Source organism: Malurus melanocephalus, unplaced genomic scaffold (genome assembly GCF_030028575.1).
Source record: "Malurus melanocephalus ecotype Western Australia unplaced genomic scaffold, MMel_1.1 scaffold_146, whole genome shotgun sequence".
NCBI lineage: Eukaryota > Metazoa > Chordata > Aves > Passeriformes > Maluridae > Malurus > Malurus melanocephalus.
The window spans coordinates 667,792-682,590 of NW_026623378.1; the positions used below are offsets into that span (position 1 = coordinate 667,792).

The 14,799-nt window shown below is 37.2% G+C and overlaps 1 protein-coding gene across 1 annotated transcript in view; it reads right to left on the reverse strand.

Annotated features, from left to right (window-relative positions):
* Positions 1-13,855, reverse strand: part of OGDHL (oxoglutarate dehydrogenase L) — a 45,548-nt gene extending 31,693 nt beyond the window's left edge. The window contains exons 1-4 of the mRNA XM_057371385.1: positions 13,620-13,855; positions 6,920-7,093; positions 3,678-3,780; positions 238-353 (exon numbers count right to left, since the gene is read on the reverse strand). Coding sequence (XP_057227368.1) covers positions 238-353; positions 3,678-3,780; positions 6,920-7,093; positions 13,620-13,826 — 600 coding nt within the window. The 5' untranslated portion in view covers positions 13,827-13,855. The remainder of the gene's footprint in view (positions 1-237; positions 354-3,677; positions 3,781-6,919; positions 7,094-13,619) is intronic.
* Positions 13,856-14,799: the final 944 nt, after the last annotated feature.

Consider the following 14,799-nt stretch of genomic DNA (forward strand, 5'->3'; position numbering starts at 1 on the left):
CATATTCACCTCTTTTATACTTATCCTTAATCTATGTATTTCCAACATCCAGGTAAGTAAAGTGATGGTGCTGCTAACTTCTAGAAATAGCACAAAAGATTTTTTAATGTCATTTGAATTCTTCACATGCTCTATTAATAACTGACAGATGATAAGGGGTTTTTGTGACTGACACCTGGATAAAGTTCCCTTTGGTTTGAATGAAAACAATCCCAAATGAAAAAATGTCCCACTGACCTCYAGGCGTTTGATGATCTCTCGTAAAGAAAGACTGTTCTCATTTCCTCCTATGAAGGTGGTTGTTGGCAGCTGGAAGACTTTGTCCAAATCTGATTCATGCAAACCATAAAACCCTACAACAGGTACATTATTGATTTGCAAAGTAGAACAGGAGACAAAAAGGAARCCAGCATTGATTTTCAAACCATGGTAATTAAATTTAATAAAACAATATTAAGAAAGAAGGTACTGGATTCAAAATTGAAAGTGTGACTATTCTGAAGGTATGTATTATAAAATGGACTTTAGTCTGGATCTTGCAATGTATGTTTTAATTAAATAGTCATTGTTTGATTATAAGTATGAACCACTCTTTCTTACATGCTCAGATAAAACAACTGAAAYTAAAATCATCCAAGTCTATTTTCTAGCTTATTAAGACATATGTCATCAATTTTCCACACTATTTCTTGTAGCTCACTTTAGTAAAATAACCAGCTTTATCATGAGGAACAAACACAAAAAGAATCCCTTCTCACAGACAAAACCAGTTGGTTGGAAGCATATTACATTAATAGATAAACTAAGAGGAAATACCCAACTGTTTCAATAAAAGCACTCTGGAGAACTTTCAAGGTATTTCTATCCACCCTCTTCCCTTTTTTAGGGAAATCAGTTTGAAACARCCATGTACAGCTCTAATTCCCAAGCAGTGACCCTTTATAAATCACACAGATTTTCACATCCCCACCACCTAAAACTTGTTTAACCACATTGAYGCATCTTGATTTGGACATATCTAAACTTATTCTGGTTGAGAATATTATTTAAGAAAATACTTAATCTAACCATTATGCATTTTCAAAAGCCAAAATACACAACAGACAAGACTGAAAGAGTGGTATCACTGCAAGTTAAAGGCCTTGTATGAGACAAGTTTAACCTAAACCTATAAAATGAAGGAAGGAAAAAGTTTCTTGGAATAGTAAGAAGTAAATGTAGAACACTTATAATACACATTACATACAGTTATATACAATTATATACAGTACCTTATATATATGTTAAACTACATATGTTCCTACTCATGTAAGAACACTTGAAAATTTTAAAATATTTGATTTTTAATACTTTAAATATTTTTAATTTTGAACTCTATCCTGGTTCCAGATAAGCTGCAGATATCCACTTTAACAACAATAAGATAACATGCACATAACTCTTAAATCAATAAAGTGCTTAAATGTTAAGTGACYTTTCTGAAGATTAAGGTGAAGCAGCAGCTTAAAGATGAAATAATAACAGCACTTAGACTTGAAGTCAGGCCATAGGACTGCATTGCCACCACTTTTACAATACAGCACTGTCAGTAAATAGCACCTTTTCTGCTTTAGAAAGAATATATTTTAAAATTTTAATTTTGGTTTTAATAAAAAATTTTAGTACTGTATTAAAATTTCAAACCTGGAGTGACCAAAAAAAAAAAAAAATAGGTACCACTACTTCTTTCTGGTATCATACCAGGATTTTCCCAACAGGATGGGAGAATGACACAGGGGGTGACAAGGACTTTAGTGTCATTTGAAACAAAGCAGTGCATTTATTTCTCCTCTTYTAGTGACTTACTCTCAGACTTCAAAGTCTCTTCATGTCCTCTCATGCATAAACCAGAACACGTACAATGTGTTCAGGAGTGATTTGGGCACACACAGAACATCTGTGCTTTGTATCACAGCACCACATATTAACTGAAGCATCACCTCGTGTTTAAAGAGATACAACCTAAATGAAATCCTGACAGCAATTCTGCAGTGTGATTCATGCAGTAGGTACCTCTCTAGCTACCTGCATTTTTAGAAGCAACTTTCAGAAGGAATTTCCTATCACAAGGTTTCTCAAAAAGAAACAAGAAGATGGGACAAAGAAAATGCACAGAAAAATCAACCATTAAAATACTTTCTGTCCTGCCCAAAGACCTTTCATAAGTTTCCTGCCTGGAAGATTCAAGAACAGACATTTGAGATCTTCCTCTATTTTTGCAGTGCCAAAACTAGGTTAAAAGCTTTGTTTCCTCTGACAAACTGAAATCTCCTCAGTCACAGAATCAGACACATCCCCCATCTCATTCAGAAATCTGGCATACTTTCCCCATGGGTTTTTCCTATGAGGGCTTCAGTAGATGTGTTCTTTCCAGTCACAACACCCTGTACTAAACTATCTGTAGAGTTCAAAGAAATGTGTGCTGACATGCTARCAATCACCCATGCTCCAAACTAATTATATTTGCTCAGCAAATGTCTCATGTATTTTCTAGTAGGTACTTTTTGYTAATTAAAGCTGACAAATTTCAGAGAGAAGATCCAATTTGTGTAAKCACCTCTCTATTTAGTCTTAAGCATCCACCTCTTTTATATGATCAGATACATATATCTACAACAGGAATAGAAAACTGAGCACAAAAGAGGCAGTAGATATGCTTAAGGTTAAATTAGGTAGAATGTGTTTTATTTACTTCCTGCGCTATGTTTTATGCCTGATTGAAAAAGCTTCCCTACACATCAAAGAAAAATTGATTCAGTGTCTTCATCAAGTAGAAAACCACATTTTAAACAAACCAGGTAGATTGAAGAGCAGACAAAAATCAATCAGGTGTTTTTTTATTCAAGTAGACAGAGGCAAAGAAATTGATCAGTGCAATTTCTCAGACACAAACCGTCCTAACAATGASAAAAACCTTTGCAAAAGCAGACCCTAGTGCGCCATACTCTTTCAACAGTAAACTGAAGTTTATAATAGAAGCTATAATCACCACTGGATTATATCTACAGGTAAAGAATTCTATGTTTTCCATACTTTCTTCTGATATAACTTCAAACAGACTTCTTCAAGATGCACAGAAGGAATAAGTATCAGACACTAGAATCCAAACTTGGTATTAAACTTCTCCTAAGTTCTTCTGCTCAATGCTTTATTTATTGCATGGCTTCCCTACTGACTAGCCTTCAGATGCCCCCAGTTCAAACAAGCATGAAATGCAATGCTCTAAAAGYACTTTAGCTTATTAGAACCTTGGCCTAATATATTTATTAGTATTAATTTCTGGTGTGGTTCAAAAATAAAATATTCAGGGTGTTTGTAGAGTATTTATAATCATCATTCATCAGAAGATGAATTCACAGGAACCTCACCTGGGATCTCAGAGTAGAAATTCCATCATCCTGAAATTTTAGCCTCGTTACAGATGCTCAAAGGCACTATGTCATGATACCAGCACGCASAAAAGGTAGAAGCTTCCCTGAAATGTGCCATCCCTGCCCATAGAGGGGAGTTGGAAGTAATCTYTAAGGTCTCTTCCAACACAAGCCCTTCCATGATTTTGTGAAATGTCTTATTAAATCACCCCAGCCCAATGATACACAAATGGGCATTGCAAATAAGAAGGCACACAGCTTACACACCAAGTTTATCCATTGTGGTAATAAGGTCAGATGGAATAAATGAATCCAAGTCTGCATCCAGAATTCCAAGGGGATCAAGCTGAGCCACATGATGGCCACGGATCTGAAAAAGGAGGAAAGTAAGAACAAAATGAAATCACACTAACAAAAGTTAGACAAAAGGAAAAAGTCAGTGATATCTCTCCATAGTTTGTGTATCAGCCATTAAGTCAAATAAGCAAAGACTACTGTTGTGATAATATATTCCCCAAGTTTTCCCACTGAAACAAAAAATAAGATTTACATCACTGAATGCATATATACCTCTATCAAAAAGTAAAAATTAGAATATAATCTTTATTATGTCTGACACATAATTTAACTGGGATTACACTGGAATTTAAGTGAAAAAAGCTAATACAGAGTACACTTTCAGTCTCTGGGTAAAATTAAGAAACTGTTGTAAGCCTAAAAATATTACCATTTGCCAATTCAGTCATTTTGCATTTTTGCCTGAATTCTCCTTTCTGCACCTGCAGTATTTTAAAATACTGACTGACTTAAAGCAGATTGGCGTTGAAGTAGTTTRTATCAGCAGTGAAGAGATCACTCTTCCTGAGCTCTGCTCCACATCAGATAGCATCTGACAGCATCTATTTTCATTCATGAAATTTCAAAAATTTGATCTATGGTAGAACTGATATTCAAGACACTGAAAACACAAATTGAGTGAGGAATTCAGMCAGCTTTCAATGATCAGTGTGACTGGTGTTAATGCATTCCACAAGTTGGTATAAACTAGTGCCTTACATTACCATATAACATTGCTAGAGAAGAAATAACTAATTGATCCAATACAGCCACAAATATAAAATTATTTTTCATATGCCTCTTATGTGTGATTCTCATATACCAAAATTAGCTCATTAAAAGCTTTGTATAGATTAATAYATTAAGGATTMCTCCTTTAAATTTTTCTTTTTAATAACAAATTCRTATCACTTGGATAGCTTTTCATTTACATTACTAGTACCCTAATTGTCCCTGAAAATACCCCGAATTCATAAATAGTGAAGTGCAACACACAGTAATAAAAAATCATTACAGTGCAGTTAATCAAGAAGGGACCTGTAAAAACACTGTTCAATTCTATATTTGCAGGAGAGTTTAYAACAAAATGGTTTCCAGTCACAATAAACCAGAAATATGGCATCTTTTTTGGAACCACCAGCCCTGTAAACTCAGCCTGACTTTTGCAATTCTTTGCATCGCATGAATCACCAGTAATGAAACTCTGACAGGCCAAATGATGCCCACAGCAACATCTGTGCCATCTGACTGTTTACGGCAGCACTAAGTTTATCTGATTGGAACAAAGCAAACAATTCTGTCTCAAACATCATCAACAGGAAAGAATCACCCCCCTAARTTGCATCTGCTCTTCAGGATTAATAGGAAGAGGGTCAGCAGGAATGCCAAAACCAAAGGCAGATAAGGCTGGGCCATATTGTTCCAGGAGCAGTTTGATCTTTAACTAAAAGGCAGTATTTTCCCTAATATCAAGCTATTTTTTAATAACTTCCACTACTTTCACTGAATACAAAAAATAGTAACATCCACAGAAGTCAGAGATCAACCTTGAGAAAATACATACATAGAAGATTTTCATCCATTGCCATAACTTTGACTAAATGCAAGTTCAGACTATCAGAAAGCAGACCTTGGTTTATCTGGCCTCACTTTCATTAAGCACATACATCTCACTGAAAATCSTTTCCGTGTGCCCAGTGCTCTCCTTAGGCAGATTAACAGCCTTTTCAGAAGTCCAGCTCAACAGACCACAAAGCAGTTTACCACAAAAACCATAAAACACTGACAGTTTGAGAAATGAAAATTCTGTACCCTTCTCCATTTCATTTCATTATCAGGCAAAGGAAGGTCACAAATTATCATACCCCTTCAACACTGAATTTAGAGGGTACTAAATACCTTTTAAAAAGCAGACAGTTGCCTTAGGCAATCCTCTGTGACTGTTTGTCGCAGACACATGGGTGCCTGCCATTTATACAGACATTTCTGTTCCATCACTTGACAAATAGAGAGAAAAATGGCAATCCCTGAACTACTTTCAAGAATATTGTGTCAAAGCAGCCTAACATTCTCCAGTTTTCGTTACTACTTCACCAGATTTTTATTGCAAGCAAAAGTGATTATTTTCCACATATCTATTTCTAAGCAAATGACATACATTCTTTATATTTAAAAATATAAAGTTTCTGCTCTTTTTCAACACCTCTCCAACTCAATGGTGACAACGCAATGTGTACAAAAAAAAAGTCTCTTAAGAAGTTCCTTTTCTATTCCTCTCACTACACCAAACAGGATTTTAAATACTTAGGATACGGTGGAACAGATCTGCTCAAATCAAACTGTAGGAAACTCCTTGGGAAGTTACATACTCATTTAAAAAATATTTGCAGAATTTTTTGTGAAACACAGATCTAGTTTTTAAGGTTGGTTATTTTGGGGAGGGGCTGTTTATATAATTTTTAAGCTTATATTGAAATTAAGATACTAAATACAAGTCTAAACAAAAATATTTAAACTTGTTTTTCTATTTGGAAAACATCTAACCAAACCCACTCTCCTATTTTCAAATTCCTTTTTTACAGGAAAAATAATTAATTAGACTTAATTTCATCATTTAATAAAAGGGTTGAAAATTGGAGTATGAAACAAAGATAATTTTGATTAACAACTTCCTAAAAGAAATCCATCAAAACTAACCCAAACTCAGTACTGTCAGCCTCCTAAAATTCAGTTTCTGGTTAATTCATCATTTCTCTTCTCTCTTTTTACCTATAATCCTGCTCAAATCAGGAATCTCAAAATTCACCTTCGATGTATGAGAAGGTAAGTACATTTTATCCTTTCTTAAAGGAAGCACAGTAACATTTAAAACTGTAAGACAAACATTCCCAGAGGTGAAGGCAGACTTTCCACAAACCACTATCTGCAGAAAGTGCTTCCAGGCTAAGTTAGATGACCAGCATCAGCTCTGTGGGTAGTCTGCCTTATGAGTTTGCTAAACCAGGGGACCACCCCAGTCAGAATCCAACACTTCCATGTTTAGACACTGTGCTGCAAAGAAAAAGTTGTCTAGTTCAAGGCATTTTGGATCAGAAGACAAATGAGAACATGAAAAGGAAGAAGGTTGTTTGCAAAGGAGAGGCCTTCTCATGCCTACCCCAAAATACACTTACTTGGTATGCTCTTATCAACGACTGCACAGCAAGGTGATCTTCAACAACCTTTTCAGCTTTCCCTGCTCTTGGGGCCAGGCCATGGCTCTGAAGATATGATGCTTTTCCTTCCAGCTGAGCTGGTAGATCATGTGCTTGGCCAACATTAGCATTTCGGAAAAATGCATCCCAGGACTGGGCACGTGTACAGAGAAGAAACAGAAATATTTATTACCTCAAACAAAAGCCTAAACCAAAGCAGCTCTTTTAGGATGCAAACGGAACAGAACCTCACTGCATTACAGTGTTATACACCACTAGCAGACAGTGAAAAAAAAGACCACTGATATGTCCCAATTTCAGTAGCAACTGCGTGTTTTATTCACACAGAACCCTTTCCCTCTCATTTCTTACACTGAGCTTGCTCAGCAGAAAACTCTCCAGCACACAGGACTGTAAAGCATCTTCATACATTATCCATTCACACACCTCTTTTTAATTGCGCTGTTTATTCAGGCAGCCAAAAATGGGCATAATATTATGCTGCTGGTAAAGAGCTACCAAGCTTATAAACAAAGAACCTTAATATACTAAATTAATCCATTCTGTTAATGATACTTACAGAATTTATGGTACCTTGATACACTCACTGATTACATTAAATCAGAATCAGTCCTTAAGAGCTTATCTTGAAGAAACTTCAAAAGCAATTACAGTTTTTTTTGAGTGAGACTTTTGTTCTAAGATCTTTTCCTCACCAGCTTAGGTTACCTTACTATAAAAGAAATCACGGGCCTGGTGCAAGTCATAGCTATAGAAAAGTACTTACCACAGAAACTGAGTCACAACACACAAAAGATCCTTTAACTTCCTTCTGTGCTTTTACGCAAGCTACTTCGCTCACATATGCCCAAATCATGTTTTCCTGAACTGTTTCCATTCTGAGATTGCCACTGTGCCAGGTTAGAATGGTATCAGATATATGAATGCTAACAGAGAGCAGCAGAATGGGATGAAACCTCTGAGATGTTTAAACCCAGAGAAGGAAATCTGCATAAAACACTTCCTCARTTGGTCAGCTTCAGAAAACAAAAAGGAAGCTATTTAAAAACTTAACTATCTTTCTGACTGGAATGGAAKAACTGCTAGAGATAAATTTTTGCAAGGCTATGAGCTTTGATTCAATATATTTCAAAGAAACAAGTGCTAAAAAAGACAAAAAGTAGTCCAATGCATTTATTTTTAAACGATTACTTAATATATGCATTACAGAACACACAAAAGAATCTACATWATGTAATACAAACATGGCATAGAAAAATACCTACAAAATCCTGCTTTCATTAATAAAATGTCTTCGTACTGAAATTTCAAGAAGCTTTAAGGTGTCTAGAAACACCATGAGAGGGGCAGCATAAAGAAGCTAAACATCACCCAACCTTCCAAGTTCAATTGTGAAGTGGGGGGATTCACTGAACCTGTGAGTGTTCATCAACAACATGAGGCCACTGCCCATGAAACATTGCTTTAATGCACCCCTCTTACTTTATTCATTTAAAGCTCCCTGATATAAATACAGTAAACTCATCACCCTGCTCTTACRCAGGCTTATCTAAACATAGCCTGACAAATTAAGGCAGACAGATCATGTGTGYTGGCCAGTTCCAGACACACTGATGAAGAATTCATTCACTCCCTTCTCTTATTTATGCCCATTTCCTATCTTCTTCTTACCTTGATACCTTGCCAGTCACATTGAGATGAGAAGCCTGAATTTACATCTTTTAAGTGGTCTACAAGAATCTATTAGTGTGACTGTATTTCGGCTGGGATTCTCTCTATACACCTTCTTGCTCTGTATTAAGAACATACTGTTATTCCAGCACCCAGTCTGAGTGTCTGCAGACCCCAGACAGAGAAAAAAAAATCATAATCCCTTTTTTTAACCACTAAAGTGATTTAGACTGGAGAAATTATTTGGGCAAYACACAGTTATTAATTTTCATTAAACATTAAATTAGGAAATTCCAAACACACATTTGGATCCATKACATCACATTTGGTATTGATTAGAAGTTTTAATAAAGAATTTGCTTTGCTTATGTTTTCTCCCTTACTTTTTCCAACACCATGACACACATATAATGATGCTACTAATGCAACCATTCCTTTGTTGAGTAAAACCTTGTCATTTAGATGTAAAAGTTAAAATAGTACAATCCCACAAACAATTGAATGTGTTTTTAGACAAATGGTCTGTTGAGAGATTTGTTAACAAACTCCAAATAGACTCACCCAACAAGTGATTTGTTTAAGGGGAATCAACAAAGGACTCTTTCYTCATGCAAGCTCACAAATATAAAGAAAATGTTTACATCTGACGATGCAGCCAGCTGAGACAGAATGGACCCACACTATTTTTTCCTATCACATTTTTGAACTTATTGATTTGTTGGACAGGCTTGACATTTAATCAGARGGGAGGGAAAATACATCATTTGGCTACAGAAAATTAGTTTTTACTAGATACACATCCATCAAAGCCTTTACAAATTTCTATAGTGTCTTTCAAGATTGATACCAGATGATAGTCTTCARGTTCTGTGTATCAATGTCAGTCTTTGGCAACAGCATTTGCCATGTGAGTGAACAGAGAGAAGAACCAGCTTGGGCTCAACAGCAAACCTGCAGCTTCTCAACTAAATTAGTAAAGTTCTTCAAGAAAATGGTAGAGATTTATAATAGAAAAATACACCCACCAAAAAAAATTACTATAGTGAGAGATGATACACGTTTCTTTCCTTCTGCCAGCAAATCTATATTGTAGTTAACCATTATTTTCTCAACTAATATGACACAATACACGTGATTCAGTAGCAACATTTTACTCTTCTATAATAAACAGTGTTGCAATTAGAGTAACAAGTAATACATCCTTTATCTTGACGGTTTTGTTTTTTTGCCTAGTGCCATCACAATATTCATCAACTGCAGTGAGGACAGTAAAGCCTTAGAAGACACACACTAAGCATCACTACATCATTTTAGAAAGAAAATGAATAAAATGAAGTCAAAGGCAAACAAACCCCCCCTACACTTTTTTTGTAGTCCATAAACCAAGGAGGTGATTACACTCTCATGGCAGAGCGGCTGCCTACAGGATAACATGGCAGGCATTATGTACTCCATAGGCAACCATGCAGTTTGGTAATTAATCTTGTGATAGTAATAACTGAGCCTTGTCAAGCTTCTCCCTTATGATCTATGGCCCTGACACCAAGCTTCAAGGAGAAATAATGATGCCTTTTTCAGAGACCACGTCATTTTAYTCTGATTGTTGTTTTTGGCTACTCTGACGATAGGGAATTCAAAAGACATGGAAAAGCAAGCATCAGAGATGGATTTGTACAAAGAATAAAAGCTCTTAAATATATACATGCATATTCCTTGACACAACCATGCTATACATAGAAAGAAGAAATTCTTACCGACACTGAATATACTCATTGATATGTGACAGCCCTATTTCAAATAGTTTTAAATAACCATACAGGGGAAGATATGTCCAGTCAGATCTTCTGAGAGGGACATCAGTTCAGGAGCCCTGATTAATTGGAGTTTCTAAGTGCAAGTATATGAATTGAGTATGATTTTTAAAGCCCAGAAAAAAATCAAGCTTTTCCATCTAATCAATGAGGAGGCACAGCCCATCTGAAAAGGGGCTATCTAAGAAGACACATGAGGTGAAAAAGAATATAAAAGGAAAATRAGAAAAGAGAATGTAATGTCTAAATGTAYAAGCTGGTTCTCTAAACCATGCCGGACATATTGGATAAAGTAATGAAATATGAGTGGCCAGCAGAGAGCCAGCTTATTAACAATACCATAACCAACACCACATGGTGTCTCTTGACACTATTTTCCAACACATCCATTCCTTTCTATACCAGAATGACAAATCCACAACTTGTTTACGGTCAAAATCACATCATGGATTTGTCTTTGTTTTTAAGAAAACAGGGTGATTTCAMCCTTTAAAATTTTAACTTGTTTTGTTAAAGCTCAAATTGAACAATTTCTGTTAGCAATAATCTTGGGAAGGTATTTGCACCTTTCATCTCAWGAAATGAGATGGTTTTCAAGAAACCAAAAATTAGGTTCGTTGCTGAAACAAAGTAAAATTAACTGGCATTCTTCTCCCCCCTGTATTTTTATAGGCTGTGAAAATCTAATAATTTAGTCAAGAATATCTGCAATCCCTTATTTCCATCCATCATATTCTTTTAAGCCTCAAAAATCAGTGAATTTACTTCAGTTCATTGCTGTTGCAAGTATATTAAACACAGTTAACCTASAAAAGAATTCACACATTTTTATAATCATGCTGGTTTTGGCTGGGATAGTTAATTTACTGCACAGTAACTGATTTGGATTTGAAAATGAGGTTGGCAAGATAGAGATATTTTTGTTAATGCTTTTGTTATTGCTGAGCAGCGCTTACACAACATCAAGGCCTTTCTGCTCCTCACCCCACCAGTGAGGAGGTGCACAGGGGGTTGGGAGGGGACACAGCCAGAACAAGTGACCCCCAACTGACCAAAGGGATATTCCAGAMCACATCACGCTCAGCATGGGAAAAGAAGGATGGGGGGATATTCAGAGTGATAGAATTTGTCTTCCAAAGTCACTGTTATGTGTGGTGGARCCCTGCTTTCCAGGGGATGGCTGAACACCTGCCTGCCCATGGGAATTGGAGAATGATTTCCTTGTTTTGTTTTGCTTTGCTTGTACTTGCAGTTTTTGCTTTCCCTATGAAACTATCTTGATCTCCATCCACAAGTTCTCTCACTTCTACCCTTCTGATTCTTTCCCCCATTCACGGGTGTGTGTGAGACTGAGCAAGTGGCAGTGTGGTCTTAAGCTGGAGTYAAACCACAACAAAAATGCATCTGGAACCACTTGGGATCCACTCCCTATGCCACTCCTACATTCCTCCGTCAACTCACTCATTGTTTGCTGCTCAACCCACAACCTGCACCACCCCAYCAGGATCCATGATCAGACTGCGCCTGAGCTGACAGATGAATTGGATGGCCTTTCGTGAGGATTTTCAGCATTTCCGCCTGCCCCGAGCACCAATCCGTCAGGCAGSTGTGCATTCCCAGCGGCCGTGGTTCAGCACCCTGGCCAGCTCCAAGGGCGGCGGCCCCGCGCTCCAGCGCTGCCGCCCCGCTCCCGGCTCCGGCGGGCTCTGCACTCCGCTTGCCCGCACCGCAGGGAACTTCCCAGCCCCAAAGATGCCTGAGGGCTTCACAGGAGCAAAATGTGCTCCACTGCAAAAGGGCTGAACAAAGGAACATTATTTATCTGACAAGAAATAAGTTCGCCAGAAGCCAATGTAATGTAAGTAAAAAAAAAAAAAAAGACGTCACCTTGATGCCACCACACGCACTCCTTATGCATGACTCCTTCAGTGTCCCCAGTACAAMAGGGTTGATATCGATCTATAGCCCTGACACATCATGAGTGCTTTGCAGAAATTAAATCAGTGCACCCACACAATGTGCTACCCCACTCCACACTGGTGCTCAGCTGGCAGCTCCAGGATGAGCATTCAAAGTCAGATAAGAAARAGCTAGTCCTGGAGAAGCTCTCTCCATTTCAAGCTAAAGTGCAACGTAAAAGACCTAGTACTTATCTACTATGTGAATAACACTCAGCAGAGTACGTACTGAAGTATGTCAGCTTTCAACAAGACTAAATTCATACACACCATCAAAAAAAAAACAACAAAACAACCAGCTACAAAACTACCCTTCTGGTTTCCTTCTTTGTTTCTGCCCTCAGCATGCGTCACTTCCTCATGCTCTAGACAGATTATCAGTCTTAGAACAACAACCTCTAAGTGACATTTTGATACATGTGCCTTGAGAATAAGGGAGCAGACAACCAATTTGGTAAACATTTTGGSCACAATTCACATTACTTCCTAGAAAATGACTTGTCTTAGAATTGATCAGACTTCTCACCAACTTCTTAAGTTACTACACATGTATCACCATAACAGAGCCCTTCCTGTCAGCAGAAAGCTTGTTAAAAAATAACTCTATGTATTTTGTCCACAAGGAAGGATTTGGATAATAGATTTTTAAAAAAGCAAACAAATGCATATTGCCTGAAGAGAGAAGGAGAGACACAAAACAAAACACTTTTCAAGAGACTTAGAAGAATTTTCTGACAATCAAATTCAGTTTTGAGGTTACAGCTTCCTCTGTTTAATCTAAAGGGAACTGAACATTCGCCTTCTTCAGACAGTTTAGAAGTGCCAACATCAACACATATTGTTTAAATATAACATTCTCCAATACAGCATTATCATAAACCAAAAAATTAAATATATTTTATTCTTGGGTCTTCTGGATGTAACTAATTACTTAACTAACTGCATTTCCATGTAGGAATAAAGTTTCAAAGSAGCTTTCTATTTCTGGTCTGGACTTCTCATTCTTTCAGCTCTGCTCACCACACCTGTGGCTCTTCTGTACTTTTATAGTTGCAATATCACATCTTGGAGCAATCAATTTGTGGGAAATAAATTTCACTTTTTTCATTTCACACAAGACCTTTTCCTGAACTTTTTATTAAAAAAGGTTAAAAAGTTACAGGAACCTATTCCACCCTTAACCCAGTATTATCATCTACAGAAAAGTTTTACACTTACCTTATGTACGCTTTTAGGGTTTTCAAGCCATGCATAGTACATTTCCTCCACATAATTGGAATTACTCCCACTCAAGAATGGCTCCGAGGCTCCTGATGAAACATACCGTTGGCCATGTAAAAATGCCCTTCTCGTTATATCCTGTTTTTCCAGAAGTTTAAATCCATGCCTCCTCAGCGAAGCCGCAAACAACTTCAGATGACTCATGTTTGTTTATTAGACAGACAATCCAAGTCTATTAATAAAATAAAACCAAACTTAATCAGGAAAAAAGCCAATGAATTGCAGACACATTTCAGCCTCACAGYGAAAACTGAGGTTTCTGGCTACAGTGCTCTGGTACAAAGCTCAGGCCTAGGCATGAAGCTCCCTTCAGAGTTACAGACACAGCAGTGAAATGGCTGCTGATGGCCACCCCCACATCAGCCAGCTCCTCTCACAGCTTCTGTAACTGATAACAGCACCCTGCTTGCTCCCTGAAACAATCACCATTTGTACCGCCTGCCCCCCAGCCCAGCTCCCYGGAACAAATGGCTCTGCTAATCTTTGACCCCTCTGGAGCTCTTGGCAACCACAAGTGCAGTCTCTCTGCTTAGAAATCTGTGGCCTTTTACTCAGTCTGGGCTGGGGTCAGCAAACAATGCCAGCCACAGGTGCTGTGGATAACAAAAAGCTGCTACCTCAAATTTCTGCCACGAGTAATGGAGCTGACTAAACAATTAGAAACGTTAGTTAAGTGTTCATATTGACATTAGCATTTAATTGAACAGTGAAACAGTGAGAAAAGGCTCGCTTTAGTTTGTTTTCCTAACTAKCAACATTTATCTTGTGCTTCCAATGATCTCTTCTGAGCTTTGTAACAAGGACAGCAGAATCCCTGTGATTTTGAATTGGGRAAATTTTCCAATTCAATTTTCCACAATGGGAAGAACAATAAAGGGTTGAATTTTCTGAATGCTGAACACCATCAGCTCCAGTGCTAGCAAAAGGAACCAGAGCTCACCTTCAAAATAAAAAAGAACAAAGGCATCTTATAATTACTCCTGAAATAATATAATCTTAATGCTGAGGTTGCTAAAACTGCAAAGAAAGATGAATAAAGTGAAAAGAAATTATCAGTTTCATTTTCACTTTARAAGTATTTAGAATGCTACAAAAACATGAAGGAAGACTTAGAAGA